This window comes from Glandiceps talaboti, chromosome 2 (assembly GCF_964340395.1).
Source record: "Glandiceps talaboti chromosome 2, keGlaTala1.1, whole genome shotgun sequence".
NCBI classification, from domain to species: Eukaryota; Metazoa; Hemichordata; class Enteropneusta; family Spengelidae; genus Glandiceps; species Glandiceps talaboti.
Genome location: NC_135550.1, coordinates 33,111,428 through 33,128,074, shown reverse-complemented (window position 1 = coordinate 33,128,074; position 16,647 = coordinate 33,111,428). Strand labels below are relative to the sequence as shown.

Here is a 16,647-nt window from a genome sequence, read left to right as displayed (position 1 = left end):
GATGTGTTTTTTTCCATTGTTTGTCCAAAATTTGTTCATCATGTTTGCTTCACTAGTCAATATGTACATGATGTATGTGTGTGTTTGAACAAGATATCTGAATGAAAGAAGAACTAGTTCTGGTTGATGGATGGGGGCTGCACTTTCATTTAAATTAAAATTAAATATGGCATGATGAATGGGAAATCACATTTTCTGACAGCAAGTTAAACTTAGAAAGTTACAACAGATTTGATATTGGGTTTGAGGACTGGGATTGAGGGAAAGCTATGTTGCATTGATTAAAAATTCTCATTAAACAAATTAATTGCAATAGTGATGAAAAACGTAATTTTATAATTAATAGCTTATGGCATGCCAAATTGGAAATGATAGTGCAGCTGTGTTGTTGGCTGTATGGTGACATTATGTTTCATGATCATCAACACATTCATTTTTCAACTTAATAGATTGCCTGTATATTTTGTACCTTTCTTCTTTGCCATGTATATCTGGTTTTCCTCTGGCATGGATTTGACAACCCCAACTTTGGTTTGAGTATTTTGTGAAAGGAAAAAAATGCATGCTGACATGTACAGATATCATAATGTAATGTGGTGCCAATTTTCTGTAGAATTTAGTTCTCTGAGCAGTTATCAGCTGTAAAAGTATAACTTTGATAGATTCATTGTGTGCATGTATACATTTCAGGAACGAGAAGGTGACCGTGAACGGATCAGGGAATTGATGGATGAAAATGCCTATCTGAGAGTTGAAAGTAAAGAAAGTATGAATGACTCTGCCAGCCTTGCCAAGGAGCTGGATATAGTCAAGAAACTCACATCGCCAAGTAAGTCAGACTTACTCTTTCTCATCACTTTTAGAAAGTAAGCAAGTTCTATAAAACTGAACAAATGATGTTGATAATTATTGGTACCTGAAATAGAATATTACTGCCTAGCCATGCATAAGATTTGATTTATGAGAAAGAAATTGTTATGTATTGGTGAAAATGTATGGTGGAAGTAATCCAGTTGAAAACTTGAATAATGGTCAAGTTTTATAGTTTAAAATGCTGCTTGTGACTTGATAATTTTAGTCTATGTATTGATATACTATTGAACATACACCTTTTAACATAGTTCTAGTCTAACTATGTATTGATGTACATTTGAACATACACCTTTTCACAAACTATTAACCTATAATTCACAATTTTTATTTGTTCCTTCTTTTCATAATAGTGGGACATTCCTTATCAGCAGAGTACTCAGATGCTGCATCGACACAGCTATTGCGGTTAGAAAGAGAAAATCAGAGATTACAACATGAATTGGAAACTCTTCGTGAAACTACCATCATGGAAAATAATGCCAAAATACTGGATTTAGAGAAAGAAAACCAGAGATTGAGCAAGAAAATTGAAAAGCTGCAGGCAGCTTGTACCAAGGACACCAAGAGTTTTGTGGATCTTGAACAAAAATATAATGAACTGAGACGAGACAAAGCTCAGCTGCAGTTATCTGTGGATTCTCTCTCCAAATCAGTGGAGAGACAGCGGAAGGAGTATGAAGCTGAAACTGAACAACTCTCACAAACTATTGAAATCCTTAGAGAAAGGAATCAAAAGAACGCTGATCAAAGGACACAAGAAATCCAGAAAGAAAATAAGAAATTACATGAAACATCCAGAGAAGCAACCAACAAACTGTCAAACTTGGAATATGAACATAGGCAATTGTCAAAGAGTTTTGACAGACTCAAAGAAAAGGGAGAAAAATTTGAAGAACTTGAAAAGAAGAATGCTGAGTTACAGGAAGAGATAGAGAAACATCAGAAAAATAATGCTACTTTGCTATTAACATGTGAAAAGGTAGAGTCCCTGGAACAAGAAAATTCTGATTTGGATGTGGAGAAGCGAAAATTAGAGAAATCAGTGGAAAGTATGAAAATGAACCGTGCTAAGGTAGAGGAAGTGCAGAGTGAGAATATCACTTTGCAAGCAGAAGTGCAAAAATTACAGAGAGGTTTGGAGACGTTGAAGTCTCATAGCGCCAAGTTAAGCCAAATTGAACAAGAGAAAGATGATCTAGACAGGCAGAACAGACAATTACAGAAATCACTTCAAGCATTCCAGGCAAATCAAGAGAAGTACACACAAATGGAAGTTGATAACATGGAATTGGAAAATGAAAACCAACGACTTTCAAAAACCTTGGAGCTTGCCAACCGAAAAGCCAACACACTTGAACGTGACATCCAGGAACTGGAGAGTGAAAATAACAAACTGCAAAAGGAGATTGAGAATCTGAAAACAATGTCTAAGAAAATTGAAGAGCTGCAGAGGGATAACAAAGACTTGGAAGCAGACTATGCCAATTTAGAAAAGGACTTGAAACAAGTGGAAAAGGAAAACAAACGTTTCCGACAGTCAATGGAAGTCAAAGACACCACCATTGATGATGCCAATGGCAAAATTGCAAATCTGGAAAGAGAACTGAAACGACTTAAAAAGTCACTGGAAAAGAACCAGGACTCTAATGAAAAACTGAAGGAGATTGAAACAGATAATAGAGATTTGATGCAGCAAGCTACTGTAGATAAAAAGACTCTGATGACTCTAAGAGAGGTAAGGAAGTTTTAATCTGTGTACTATGTATACTGATACCATGACCCAAATACCCTAGAGTACAGAGTGACATTTCAAAGGGAGACCTAAGGCTAGGATTTATCATGGATATTACAAGCACTTTTCTCTTCAGTCTTTTCAAGCAATACATTCTAAACCAATCGGAAAAACTGCTGTGTAATCCCCAGGTCTCAACAGAGTTTACTGCAATTGAAGGGATTGCATTATAAAAACCAATGTCTATTCCTACCCCTTGTACAAGGCTACACAGTAAAACATGTTCAATTGAGTTCATTGAATACAAATATGTGCATGTCTTGCTTTATGTAGGAATTGGTCAGTGAAAAGATTAAAACTCAGCAGCTCAGTAATGAACTGGAAAAGTTATCAACAGAACTTCACAAGATTGGCCTCAACAAGGAAAAGATCTTGCACCAAGAACTGACAGAAGATGAAGAGTGAGTATACCAGGCTGTATATATATCAACTCAGAAAAATAAATGAAAAGAACATCAATCCAAACTTACAGTTGCTTTACTATCTTTGTAGTATCATTGCAATTATCTTGATTTATATTGTAAAATTAGAACAAGACCAAATGAGATACCCAATGCACAAAAGTGTCTTTGAAATGTCAAATATGTTTTGTCATAGACCTTCTGGAAGAGGTGTGTGGCAAGAATATGTGAGCAATGCACTGTGAATAATTTGTATGCAAATATTGAAGACTAGCTTTCAAATTTATTCATTTTTTTAGCATTTAATTTATACTAGTCTGTTTTGCCAATAATATGTGGACTTATTTTCATAGAAGTGATTGATATCTATGTTACTTTCAATGTCCTTGAATAATGGTGATCAAGAAAATTTAATTCTTAATTTTTGTGATGTTTTGCAGTCGCTATAAGGCCTTAGAAAATAGGATGGAAGATGCTTTGAAGAAGAGCTTAGAATTGAAAGAGGAGAAGATAGTAGCCCTTGAATCAAGGTAACAAATATAGGTGACTGACGAAAGCGATACAGATACTTGTATATATTATTGGTATCAGTACAATTATTGTAATTGTAAATAATGTTCAGGTAATTTTGGATGAATACAAATAATATTAGCTTGGTTTGAATACAGTGGATGAGTCAAAGATGGCTGAAAGTGTATAAAAACTTCTATCAAGTTACTTACTATCATGATACATACAAAAGTGATGACTTTTTTCTATTGAGAATTTAAATGGACAACATACAGAAGATTGTGTTGTCAGTAGAGGGCGCTGTATATTGCAGACCTACTAAATACACAGACAAATACACTTTGTGCAACAAAGTATGAGTATTTGTATTTCAAATTTTCCAGTTTGTGTTTTTTCTCTGAATTCTTGTTTGAACTTTGATTTCAGGCTAAAAGAATCTGTGAGTAGAAATCAGAAACTAAATGAAGAACTGAAGAATGTCAAGAGAGACTTTGTAGTCCTTCAACAAAGACAAGAAGAAGAACAAGTCACCAGTACTACACCAAGCCCTCCAAAAATACAGTAAGTCATCATTTCTCTCGCATTTTATACTGTATAACAAGGTTTGTAAAGAAGAACAAGTCCAGTGATATATGTGGTCAGAATCTGTGTATAATCACCAGTCTATCTCAATACTTTTCAGTCCCCAACGGGCACCGCCCAGAGGAGACTTATACATTGGGTTCCATCTGTCTGTCTGTCTCTGTGTGCATGAGTGCATTCACCCTCATATCTCTGGCATGCACCAACTGATTTCAACCAAACCTGGCATAAAGATATCTTACTATGTGAGACATACGCACAGCACTGTGTTTTATGACCGAATCAAATATGTCCGAATGGCAGCCATATTTGTTGTTAAATTCCACAATATGCATCATAACTTTTGAGGGATATTACAAAGTGACTCCATTCAAGTGCCTACACCCATATTATCAAGTATGAGTTTTCTTTTAAGACCTTGACCTTGAAAGTCTTTCAAAGTCAAATAGCCAAATTTGGGTTATCTTCATAGCTTTTTGAATCAAATATTTCAAGTGATGATGATGTTTAATCATGTCCTGTTTTTTGCTATTTGAGGCATATGCACATCACTTAATTTCATGACCTTGACCTGAATAGCAAAATGGCAGCCATGTTTGTGATACATTTTGCCTGTTATGCCAAAGGTTTGATACATATGGATACCATTCAAGTGTCTTCACATGATCAATGATGAGCTTTCTGAGATATTGACCTTTGACCTTGACAAGGATTTTCAGGTGAAATGACAAATTTTTCTTTCTATGTAACTGAAGAAGTTGAATAAACAAAGACTCCATTTAAATGTCTATACCCCAAAGATCAGCATTCTTTCCATATCTTGATCTTTGCCTTTGATCTCCATATTCAAAGTCAAATAGCAAATTGGTCAATAAATTATGAAGTTTTGTACCTCAAGACGTCATTCAGATTACATTGTTCTATATTATTTTATCAAAACTCATCATGTGAGTCTGATGAATAATTAGATAGTATTCCCCAATGTTTTTCTTCATTCAACTGAGAAGAATACATGTGACCTAAAGGGGCCTTGTTACTATAAGTTGCTAGATAAGTAGTGACAAGGCCCCTTAGGTCTCAAGTATTTTCCACCTGAATGAAGTAAAATATTGGGAATAATATAATTATACCCCTCAAGCATAATTTATGAAAGATTAGGTAAAATAATGGTGATTTAAAATGTTTTGACTCTATTTTGAGCATCACAAAACCAGTGATGTAGACGCATATCGTTGCATAGAATATGGGTATATAATCCATATTTTCTGTTCAAAGACAATAACTTGGCTTGAGTATGGTATAATAGTTGTTGACTCACAGAGTTAGTAGTAGGAATGTGTTCTGCCTATGGGCTTGTAAAGAATATCCATAGGTTCACACATTTCTTTGCCATCCACATACCAATTTTGTTTAAATTTGGTGCAAAGTTGAAATACCAAAAGGGTGTATATTCATGTTATTTTGTTGGATGAACGTTATCACATTTTCTTTTGGTTACAGACGTTCTGAAAGTGAAAGAGTTAGTGCCAAAGAGATTCTGAAGATGAAGGACCACTTGATAGAACTAGAAAGAAATGTAAGTTAGTATTATTGGTGGTATATCAGTTTGATGGGTTCAGACTTTCTGTACATTCCCATTTGTATACACAGTTACTCACAGTGAACAAAACACTTGGCAGAAGTGTGACATTTCCGTTTACAATTTTCATGCAAACCAGAATCAGAGTAGTGAGACTATTTTATCACTAGATAATGAAAATGTGATTCTCATATTCACTTGAATTCACTTCACATTTCAACATATAATAGTTTAATAACTAAATATTTGTATTCAATTTGACTTTTTGAAAAGAAATGTAAGGTTATGCAGAAGTGAGTCTAGTTATAATGTGTAGTGGTAATACAAGGTGTTATCTACAGAAGCCTCATTCATCAAAATATAACTTGTTTTCACTATTTACCATTTCAGAATGCATCGTTAGAAACTGAAACAAATAGTCTGAAGACTCAAAATGAGAATCTTCTTGGCCAGGTCAACAACCTGCAATCCCAAAATACTTCTCTACAGTCCCAGGTTGCAACACTGCAAGCTCAAAACTCCAACCTTCAATCCCAGCATGCCAAGATACAAGTTGAAAATACCACTCTCAACTCGGAGAATTCATCACAGAAATCAGAAATCTCGTCACTGAAAAGTAAAAATGCAGCTCTAGAGAAAGAACTTGAACGACTTCGAGCTAAGGTTGATGAACTGGAAGGGAGACATGAAATCTTGAGAACAGATCAAGAACAGCTACAGGATCTTCATGAAGTGCTCACACAGGATTATGAGTCGTTGATATCAGAACATGGCTCATTGAAATCTAATCACAAAGCATTGAAGTCTGAAATTGAACGAGTCAAAGAAAAGGAAAAGATGATTGAGAAGGAACAGAAAACTATCAAGCAAGAAAAAGAGAGTTTGAAAGCAGAAAAACAGTCTGTCATACTTCTTAAATCTGAAAACAATAATTCATCTGTACAACTAGAGTATAATAGTTTGAAACAGATGCATGAACGGTTAAACAGAGAATACAAAGAGATGGAAGAGGATTATAAAACTCTAAAGTCTGAAAACAGGTCAGTATCACTATATGCTATACCCATTCAGAACTAAGTGTGGAATTTACCTTTCTCTTAATAATGCTTTTTTTGATTGTCTACATTTTGACTATTTTCTGTGGTTGATTTTTGTCTGAAGTAGGAAGTGACATATCCTCATGAAATTTAAAATATTTGTCAGCAAATGTAGGCAAAGATAGAAGTAGAGAAATTTGGTGATCTCTATATTTTGTTGGTTCTGAAGTAGACACCATTGTTTAGAAACAGACTATGCAGAAGGCACCTTGTGAATTTGAAAAGCAGTTTTGGACAAACTGAGGAGCTGCCTGTGTGTCCATTTGATAAACAAAAGTGATGTGGAACAGTTTTGTATTCATAAGTCTAACTTTGTGACAAGGAATAGTCTAGTATCCTTCTACTAAATTACAATAGTATCAAACGGACATTTTACAACTTGACATGTTATGTTACAATACATGTTACAATACATGTTGATTGACATATTGTAACATGACAGCAAGGTAGGACAATGTCATCATTTAGTGCTGTGCATCATTACAACTTATAGGTGTGAGGTGTTCTTTTTTCTTCAATGAGCTCAAATTGATGAGAAACCAGGAAGAGTTTCTCATAGGTGAATACAAGAGTATATTTAGTGTAATTACTTTTGTTTGCCATCAAAACTTGTTTTGTAAAGAACTATGTGCAATTCCACTTGGGATCAACTAAAAATATACATTGGAAATACCTGTGGTAGAGCAGATAAGACATCATGCGGAGATTGTCTTATAAATGTTCTGTGTAAGACTGCTCCTTCGCAACCTTGACATTGCAGTTTTCATGATTCATGGGCTACATGTATATTCAGATTAAAAATAGATATTTTTTAAAACACAAAATTGTAACATTGTATCAATTTTCTTACATCATATCTTATCTGGTAGGACACATGTACTGTAATGTAACACATTGTGTGTCACATGCAAGCAGCATGTACAAAAGGGATGGCTAGGCTGTTGGAAATAATGTACATGTACACTGACGTAGTGTCTGATGCTTATTTACTTGATAAGCATTCCAATGTAATACTGTCTTCATTTTGTGAGGAAGTTTGGTGTTGTGTATAACTTATTATGATGGATGTGTTATTAATATACCACTTATATATATAATATTACTCACCTGTGGAAATTACAGCAAATTTAAAAACTGTACATTACCTGAATATAAAGATGTAGAGAAGTCTATAATTGAATACGATAACATTGTTGTTGAAGTGCCAATCTTCTTCCTTTGGCTGGAAAATATTCACTGATGTTTTCACATATCTGTGACTGAAAGCAAGCATACTGATACCTCTGTTTTTCACACTGCATCAACTTTTAATTACTACACATTTTACATTTGCACTATGTCAGAAAACCTTAGAGAAAATTGTGATGTTATGTTATCTTTGGGGTGATTGTTTCAAAATGTGTCTTCTTATTCCCTTCCACAGACAACTTAGCCTTGAGAAGGCCTCATTGCAAGGAGAAGTTGCTGATCACAAGGAACAGTGTCAGCAACTAGATATTGAAATTGCCAAAATGGCTAACAGATGTGAGGTGAGTCATTCAAACAGCAATTTTTCATTTCAGATGAAAACATACCATCTTGTAATCCTAACTACAGTACAAGCTATGAAATAGTTAGGGGTATTAAATGACACAAGACTTTTGAGCAAAAACCAAAACAATAGAGAAATACTAAGGATGATTTTTTGTAAACAACAATGAAATCAGAATGTACTGTACCTCAGTTTCAACTACTAAGTTTTTTTATTTCAATCACAGACTCTTCAACAGCTGAATGGCAACCTAGAAGAAGAAAACAAACATTTGATGGAACAAGTGAATAAGTTACTGGAGAAGAATACAGAACTTCATGCTTACACTTTAGAGAGTAAAGAAATGCACTTTGAAGAAGAGAAACAGTTCTTGTAAGTCATAATATCTCATTATTGATTTGTGTTTCAAAGTATTAGTTTTGCTTCACTGTATAGCAGTCTACCACGCTGTATGCCGTTGTAAACACTAAACCATTATATTGAGTTTTTTCATCTTTAAACTCAAAGCAAAATTTAGGGCCTTAAAGGAAAGGGTAATAGAAATGATTTGATACATACTGTCAAAAAGTTTATTGTATGATAAAACTGTGTGACCTTTTTGATACAATCGGAATTCAACCTCCAGATGACCTGGTATAGTTCAAAGTTATTGAGTCTCACACTGACTTCCTCAAACACTGATATTAGAATTCAACCTCCAGACATTTCAAATATATTTTCAATTTTATTGAGTCTCACACTGATATTAGTATGGTACCTGTTTCTTGATGAATAGTGATAAAATAAATGATCTCCGAAGACAAAAGGAGAAGTTAGAAGAGAAGATAATGGACCAGTACAAGAATTATACATCTCCACCAAGAAGGTATGATTGACATTGTCACACCATATTCAGACTATGATGTAAACTTGCACTAATAATATCTGCTTCTTTCTGATAACACTCTCCGTTTGCCAAACTAACTAGCTCTTTACATGTAACTTTCTAAATATCAGTCATTCACATCTTCTGTTTAGCAACATACAGAAAAAGAACATAGCCTGTCTTCTTCAATCACACTGCTACTGCACTGAGGTATCATTGGTCCATAAGCTTAAAATAGATACACTGCAGCAGTGCCACAGCAATGTTTTGATGTAGTTTGACCTCCAGAGGGGGCTATTACATAAGAGGGTCACAGCAATGGTTTGGTGTTGTTTGACCTCCAGAGGGTGCTATTGTGCAAGAGGGTCACAGAAATGTGTTGGTGTAGTTTGACCTCCAGAGGATGCTATTTTATAAGAGGGTCACAGCAATGTCTTGATGTAGTTTGACCTCCAGAGGGTGCTATTCTATAAGAGTGATGTTTCAGACATGGCATTTTATAGTTTGATACATATAAAACTATCGTTAGAACTGCCATCAAATCTGTTGTGATTGTCACATAGTCATCATGACTTTTAATATTGTACCAAGTGAGTTACACCTAGTTACACAGTCTGGTTAGCTAAAACAATAAACTGGGAACACAGGATAACAGTAGAAAGAACACATGACCACATTGATAGCAAGAGAAGTCTTGCAAAGCTAGGACATGTCATGGTTATATATTGCCTATTTGGAACTACAAACAATTAAATCACTCTACGTATTATATTATTTATGAAGCAATGTGGCAGACTGAATTTTGATCTAAAATGTTAAAGTATATTTGAAATACCAACCAATATATAGGAGAATCTGATTTTGAAGGAATTGAAATGTTGATGGTGGTGGTGGTGGTGGTGGTGCAAAGGTGATGGTTATGTTAAAATGAATTATAAACTGATTTAAATAGATATAAGACAAATATGATAAAATAATACAAGTTTGAAAAGTTCTATCATAAAACTTTAGATTTCAAAAGTGTGATGGTGATTGGGTAGATAGTTAACAATATTACAGACCAAAAACTTGTGATGTGTGGTGTGAAACTAACTAAACTGTCATAAATATGTCATGATATGTACTTATAACATGTAAGCTAATCAGGTTTTAGACAGACAGACAGACAGACAGACAGACAGACAGACAGACAGACAGACAGACAGACAGACAGACAGACAGACAGACAGTGTGAATGGTGGTGGTCAAAGTCTAAATAACGAAATAAACTAGCTGTGTGAGCACTGCTGTATTGCGTATTGCTTGCCATGCTAACTCTACTTTTTACATTTTCATCATTTCATTCACGCTGCCATGGAATCACACAGCAAACTAATGTAAGTTTTTCAATGCCCTATCAACAACATTTGTCTTGCATTATTATATGAAGCTAGAGAGAGGCAGAATTGGAGAAAATAAGAAGAGCTTTGTAGTCCTGCAGAGTGGGGGGGGGGGGACTGTTACAAAGACTGTCCATCTGTCCATGTGTCATTTCACAGACATGCAATACTGAAGATTGTTATGGACATATTGTGACAATGCATCAAGTTGGTGTATACATGTAGGAGTATTTATTTCCATTGTGTTAGCCCCAAATTGAGGGAACACTTTTTTTCTGACAATTGTCACATGTTATATAGAAAAAAAAGGATCTGAAGTTGTTTTATTTCTTAAATTGTAATGTCCATCACTTAATCTATTGAAGAAGAAGAATAAGAAATCTGCCTATTCCAATATCACTTTCCAGTAATTTCCAGTTCCGTAGGAAAGTTAGTAACTCACTACTTATTTGTATCAACACTTATTACAAAATAGTTGTGCTCATCGTTTTGCATTTTTTCAACTGTATTTTTAAAAGCAAAAACCTTTATTTTTAGGACATCCCGAGGGTTTAAGTTCCCCTTTATGAAGAAGTTTGGAAAGGTAAGCACAATATTATTGTACTGTCAAAAATTATATGCCTGTCATTCCTGTGTGATTTTTCCAAACATGGCATTTATCATGTTGGAAAATGTAAAATGAAATGTGCATTTTTAGATATGGGCTTTGGTGATAGATATATCTTGCACTTTGAACCCAAAGATATACTAAAGATATTGCACAAAGAAGCAGTTTACCAGTATACAGAAAGATATGCAAGATCTTTTTTTCATTTTGACAGATTTCTATGTATAATCCATCATCTGACATCACAAGGCATGATCAGCCATCTCTACTATCAATCCTTTGCAATAGTCCCATTAACATGAATGTACATTGTATAACTTTATATCAACAAACCTTGAGTTGACCAATCAAACAAAATCCAACATAGATGAATACTTTGTATATTGCTATGGATGTAGTATATGTATTCCCAGTAGTCTCCCCTGTTCAGATGTGACATATATAGTCTATTGTTTTGTAAACCTTTGTGTTGTGACTTTTTCAGCCAAGCCATTCCAAAGAAAAGGATCGATCAAGCAGGAATAGAAGCCATGATCATTTGGATAGTGCTGAGAGATCGGATACTTCATCTGTTGGCTCATATCCAGAGTCAACTGATGGTGCTGGTGATTCAACAGCCTTACTTAACAAACCAGGTATGAAGATTGTACTTGCTGACATCTATCTAAAACACTGTCATCTCATGATGAATTGAATGTACACTGATTTTACTGATTACTTTACATGAAGGCATAAAATACAGTAATTTCTTTTTGGTGTTAGATAGTGAACATTTGTAGCTGTCGTCTACTCATTTAGTGGGGTAGTAAGATAGAGAGTTCAACACAGTCTGTGTATGCAGTAAACAGGAGCTCTAGTAACAGTTGTTATTTGGTCATAGCTCTGTCTTGATAGCAGAAACTAGCAGCCTTACTTACAATTGTTGGTCATAGCTCTGTCTTGATAGCAGAAACTAGCAGCCTTATTTACAATTGTTGGTCATCGCTCTGTCTTGATAGCAGAAACTAGCAGCCTTACTTACAATTGTTGGTCATAGCTCTGTCTTGATAAATAAAATAGACATATTGTAATTTTAGAGTGATGCGGTTATGATGTGTATTACTATACACAAACTTCAGAGAGTGAAACTTGGTTGTGCATTTCTTGTAGAGCACTATGCCAGTACTGATGACATCGATGCAGGTGTAGTACGACGGAGAAACAAAAGACGAGACCCTATTGTGATGACTGACTACAGGAAATCCTTGCCACCAATGGTTGGAGATAGTGGTCTTACTGTCCATGGTAACATATAAAATCTAAATATGCTTTGTGTGTCCTTGAATAAAGTGATTAAACAGACTATCACCAAAACACTATGCTGATGTGCATTTCAAGATATATAGTAGTTGCAATAATTTTCCTGTTTTGCAAATAAACAGTTCATTGAGATATATACTCGTAGAGATTCTTTTGCCATGCTTAGTTCTAGTGTGTCAGTATCAAAATTACATTTTTGTTTCTGTATCTTTGTCCACAGCTACCAACAGTGTGTCTAGTGATGATTTGAGAGGTGATGCAGATTCTCTGTCCAGTCAAGGTTCCTTTGAAAGGCAGCAATCTGGTGGTCGCAGACATGGTATGTTTATCAACTATGTGAAAACATTACTTTATGTAACTTTCTTGTCATATCGTTTGTGTTCTTCTGATGTCACTGTCATAACTTCATATCTGCCTGTGTTAAATACTGTGATGCATGTATTTTAGTCTAGTCCTCTGTTCCAATCTTACCCAATCTTACCCTACCCAATCCTACCCTACCCTACCCTACCCTACCCTATCCAATCCAATCCTGTGGTACACCTTTCATGTAATTCACATCCTTGTCATGTGTTGACCTGTCTGCTCCTGAAATAAATACTTTTCACAGCTTCTTCCTTGTCTAATACTGTCGACTGATGAAGCAATCATGCATACTAACTAACATCAATGCTTGTAAAACAATCACAGAATTATCATCAATACATAGCTCACAGAAAGCACATTAAGAATTAGAGAGTGGTGTGTTCCCACTAACGACACAGCACAGTAATTAACTAGTCCACTATGATGTAATAAATCATAAGAACTAATGGTTATTTGATCATACAACCCTGCCTGCTTCCCTACCTACCTACCTACCTACCAAACCCTTCATCATTACATTGGATGCAGCTCATGAGCGTAGGAACAGTTATGAACAAGCTTTGACAGATGGAACGTCCAGCAGTCAAAAGTCAGCCAAAGATAAAACCAAGGAAAAAGATAGAGAAACAGAAAGAGAGACAGAGAAAGATGAGAATACTGCATCAGATGAGAATCAAACTGCCGGTAGGCCAACTTGTTAAAGTTATTGTATGCATGCTATATGTATATAGAATGTACAGTGTACATATATGATATGGCATACTCAATAAAACTTTGGTGTCTAGTACAGTGACTGTGTATCTAATATGTACAGTATACTCAATAAAACTTTGGTGTCTAGTACAGTGACTATGTATCTAATGCGTACAGTATACTTAATAAAACTATGGTGTCTAGTACAGTGACTATGTATCTAATATGTACAGTATACTTAATAAAACTTTGGTGTCTAGTACAGTGACTGTGTATTTAATGCGTACAGTATACTCAATAAAACTTTGGTGTTGAGTACAGTATACTCATAATACCGGTACTTGTCTGCATGCATTCTAGAATTGTGTAGTAGTACAGTCCTATCATATCTACCCCATGTGATATTTGTAATGAAAGCAGTTATGTATGATGACTGCATGGATGTCAATTTAGATATTTCTATTGATATCGTGTATTGTCAGATTCTAAGTATTGTAATGTGTAGAGCTATATGGTCAACAATTATCTAGAACAGAGACTGAGTGTAGTATTTGTCAAAATAGTTCTACATGAGTGGAGGAATGAGAATCGGTATCCCAGAAACAGGAGCCAGATTAAAAGTACAGAAACATTGCAGTAGACAAGCTTGATGTAGTGTAGAAAGTAGTGTACAGTAGTACAAGTAGAATGCATGAATGCAAAGAATGGCAATCTTATGATGTAGAGATCTAACCATCACATTATTGAGTACATTTAGAGACCACTGTGTGTGTGTGATTACTATCATGCATTCATTCATTCATCCATCCACCCACCCACCTGTGTTTTCATTCATTTGTTCATGCATTCATTCATATTCATGTTTATTTCGCAGTCTATTATTGTCTGTGATTTCATGTATTCTATCACCTTTGTAAGTTGTCTATGTTGTACATTGTATTCATATGCCTATTTTTGAAAAAGAAGAAAAGAAAACCATCTTTTTTGCCTCACTCATGACCCATTCATGATTTCTCTCTCAATTTGTTGATTTCTGTTTTTTGTGTGAAGTTGACATAGGTACAGACAACATAAATTTACACTTCCATAGCAGTGGGAGTATGACCACAAGTGACAAAGACTCAGACTCGGGTATGACGCAGTAGCCAACAATCTGTATATTCTTTGCATAATGCATGATAGTAGACAAACGCTGTATGATGCCACTTGATTCAGTGGCAGGGGCTGGTGTAACTTGAATGGCTTATTAGTCCTGCAGTATAATTTAAGGAAAGGCTACAAGTAGTAGATTGCATGGTGGCCTTGACTTGTGACAAACTTTCCCTAGTAATCATGAAACGTTATGTAATTGTGTAGTTCTTTGTCAAAACTGTTTGATCAGCAAGTACTTCAGGTCCTGTAGAGGAAGAAAATGGTGAACCACTGTTAAAGGACTGTTGTACCAAAGACTGTCAAAGTTTTACATCACAAAATTCATTGTTCTATCCTATCAACCATATATGGTGTTTCAATGTATCTCTGAAGTTTGTTGATAACTTGCTATTGTCTATAATCTCGGAGAAATGAGTTACAATTGGGAAATGCAATCTTTAAGAGCCTAAATTAAGACCCTGGTTGCATGAAATGGGGTAATATGTATCTATGATGAATAACTTTGTACTGTAATCTCACAAGAGACAGTACAATATACACATAACCAGTATACCTTAACATTATATTAGTCATTAGCCTCACTAAAAGTAACTTTTTAGAGGTTCTAGGAATTTTGAATGAAATACAATTTGTGATGATCAACCCTTGTTCCCTACTTTATAATATGCTATGTACAACTATTATGAATAGTTGAGAAATAATACCTCAGCTACTTATTATGTATTGTAAACTAAAAACTGTGTTCTGCCCTGAAGCACCACCATGTTGTTTCTGAAATGGAAACACTGAATATAACTAAAAATAAATTGAAATTCAACAAAGTCCTCCAAATTGACCAAAAGGGCTACCAAACTGTCTTTCCAAGACTTCTTGGGAGAACACTTAGAAGTGATGTATAAAAGTGCATGAAACTGTTGTCTCAAAATTTTTATTCAAGGTTACCATAGTAACTGATAAATATCTGTACCTACAGACTATGGATATAGCCAGACTCTTGGTTCATCAAGAGGCAAGAGTGGATCGGTGGATATGTTATCTGACAAGCCCAAATCCAAACCTGGACTGTTGTCCCGACTGAAGAGCAGATCTCGAGAGATGTTGGATGATAGCCGATCTCGAAGCCAACCTGTCATATCACCCAGCAAAGAATACAGAACTCAACAAGCAGCGGATGAATTACTGTCACTGGAACAGTTCCTGGAAGAGGTAAACAAGGCACCACCTAATTCTGTAAGTTTTTATTTTTATTTTGAACGACGGACGGATGCTGGAAGTTAAACTCTACTAATTGGTTACGGTTGACTCATCCATAACACAACTATCCACTCCATATATGGACACTAATGGTAACGTGTAACTTATTCTTTGTAAAAAAAAAAATCATTATAGAGTGAAACTCATCTGAACTGAGTCTTTTTGGAGGACACCTTCATGCAAGTGTACTTGTTATGCAAATTTGAATGATGTTCTCAGCCTCTTGTTCAAATCTGTTTCACTAGTATGGTGAATGTGATGAATAAGTGTGTATTTTTATGTACTATATGTTGTTACTGTGTCTGCATGGATTTGAGTTTACAGAGTTTGATCATGTGCAGTAATTTTGGTAAACAACTCGACCTATGATACTTCAAAACATTTCACTCACGAGAACTAAAGACAGAATTGAGCCATGATCAAGCACTGTGGTAAAATAAAGACTACCAAATGATGTGCTCAACACAAGGTGAATGGTTGTATTGTAATCTAGATACTGTCTTATCTTATGTAACTGTCATCTGTTAAAGACACTTACAAAAAACATGAACTTTGTCTTGTATAATGTAAATAACATCGTCACAGATGATGACATCATCAGTTATATCACTTCATAACTTTTCTTGACTTGACTTCCAAAAGATGTCTTCTTTCAAATTTCTGTCAT

General features: G+C 35.0%; 1 protein-coding gene across 7 annotated transcripts in view; it reads left to right on the top strand.

Moving 5' to 3' along the window:
- Positions 1-16,647, top strand: part of LOC144453763 (girdin-like) — a 49,103-nt gene that overhangs the window by 29,106 nt on the left and 3,350 nt on the right. For 2 of the 7 annotated variants that reach the window (XM_078145111.1, XM_078145107.1), the window contains exons 9-25: positions 691-829; positions 1,224-2,608; positions 2,939-3,066; positions 3,507-3,596; positions 4,003-4,137; positions 5,659-5,734; positions 6,128-6,777; positions 8,258-8,363; positions 8,592-8,737; positions 9,141-9,230; positions 11,147-11,192; positions 11,701-11,851; positions 12,366-12,500; positions 12,736-12,834; positions 13,410-13,565; positions 14,625-14,705; positions 15,700-15,956. In XM_078145111.1, coding sequence (XP_078001237.1) covers positions 691-829; positions 1,224-2,608; positions 2,939-3,066; positions 3,507-3,596; positions 4,003-4,137; positions 5,659-5,734; positions 6,128-6,777; positions 8,258-8,363; positions 8,592-8,737; positions 9,141-9,230; positions 11,147-11,192; positions 11,701-11,851; positions 12,366-12,500; positions 12,736-12,834; positions 13,410-13,565; positions 14,625-14,705; positions 15,700-15,956 — 3,870 coding nt within the window. Of the gene's footprint in view, positions 1-690; positions 830-1,223; positions 2,609-2,938; positions 3,067-3,506; positions 3,597-4,002; positions 4,138-5,658; positions 5,735-6,127; positions 6,778-8,257; positions 8,364-8,591; positions 8,738-9,140; positions 9,231-11,146; positions 11,193-11,700; positions 11,852-12,365; positions 12,501-12,735; positions 12,835-13,409; positions 13,566-14,624; positions 14,706-15,699; positions 15,961-16,647 lie in introns of all 7 variants that reach the window. The other 5 variants (XM_078145108.1, XM_078145109.1, XM_078145112.1 and 2 more) reach the window with 5 other exon arrangements.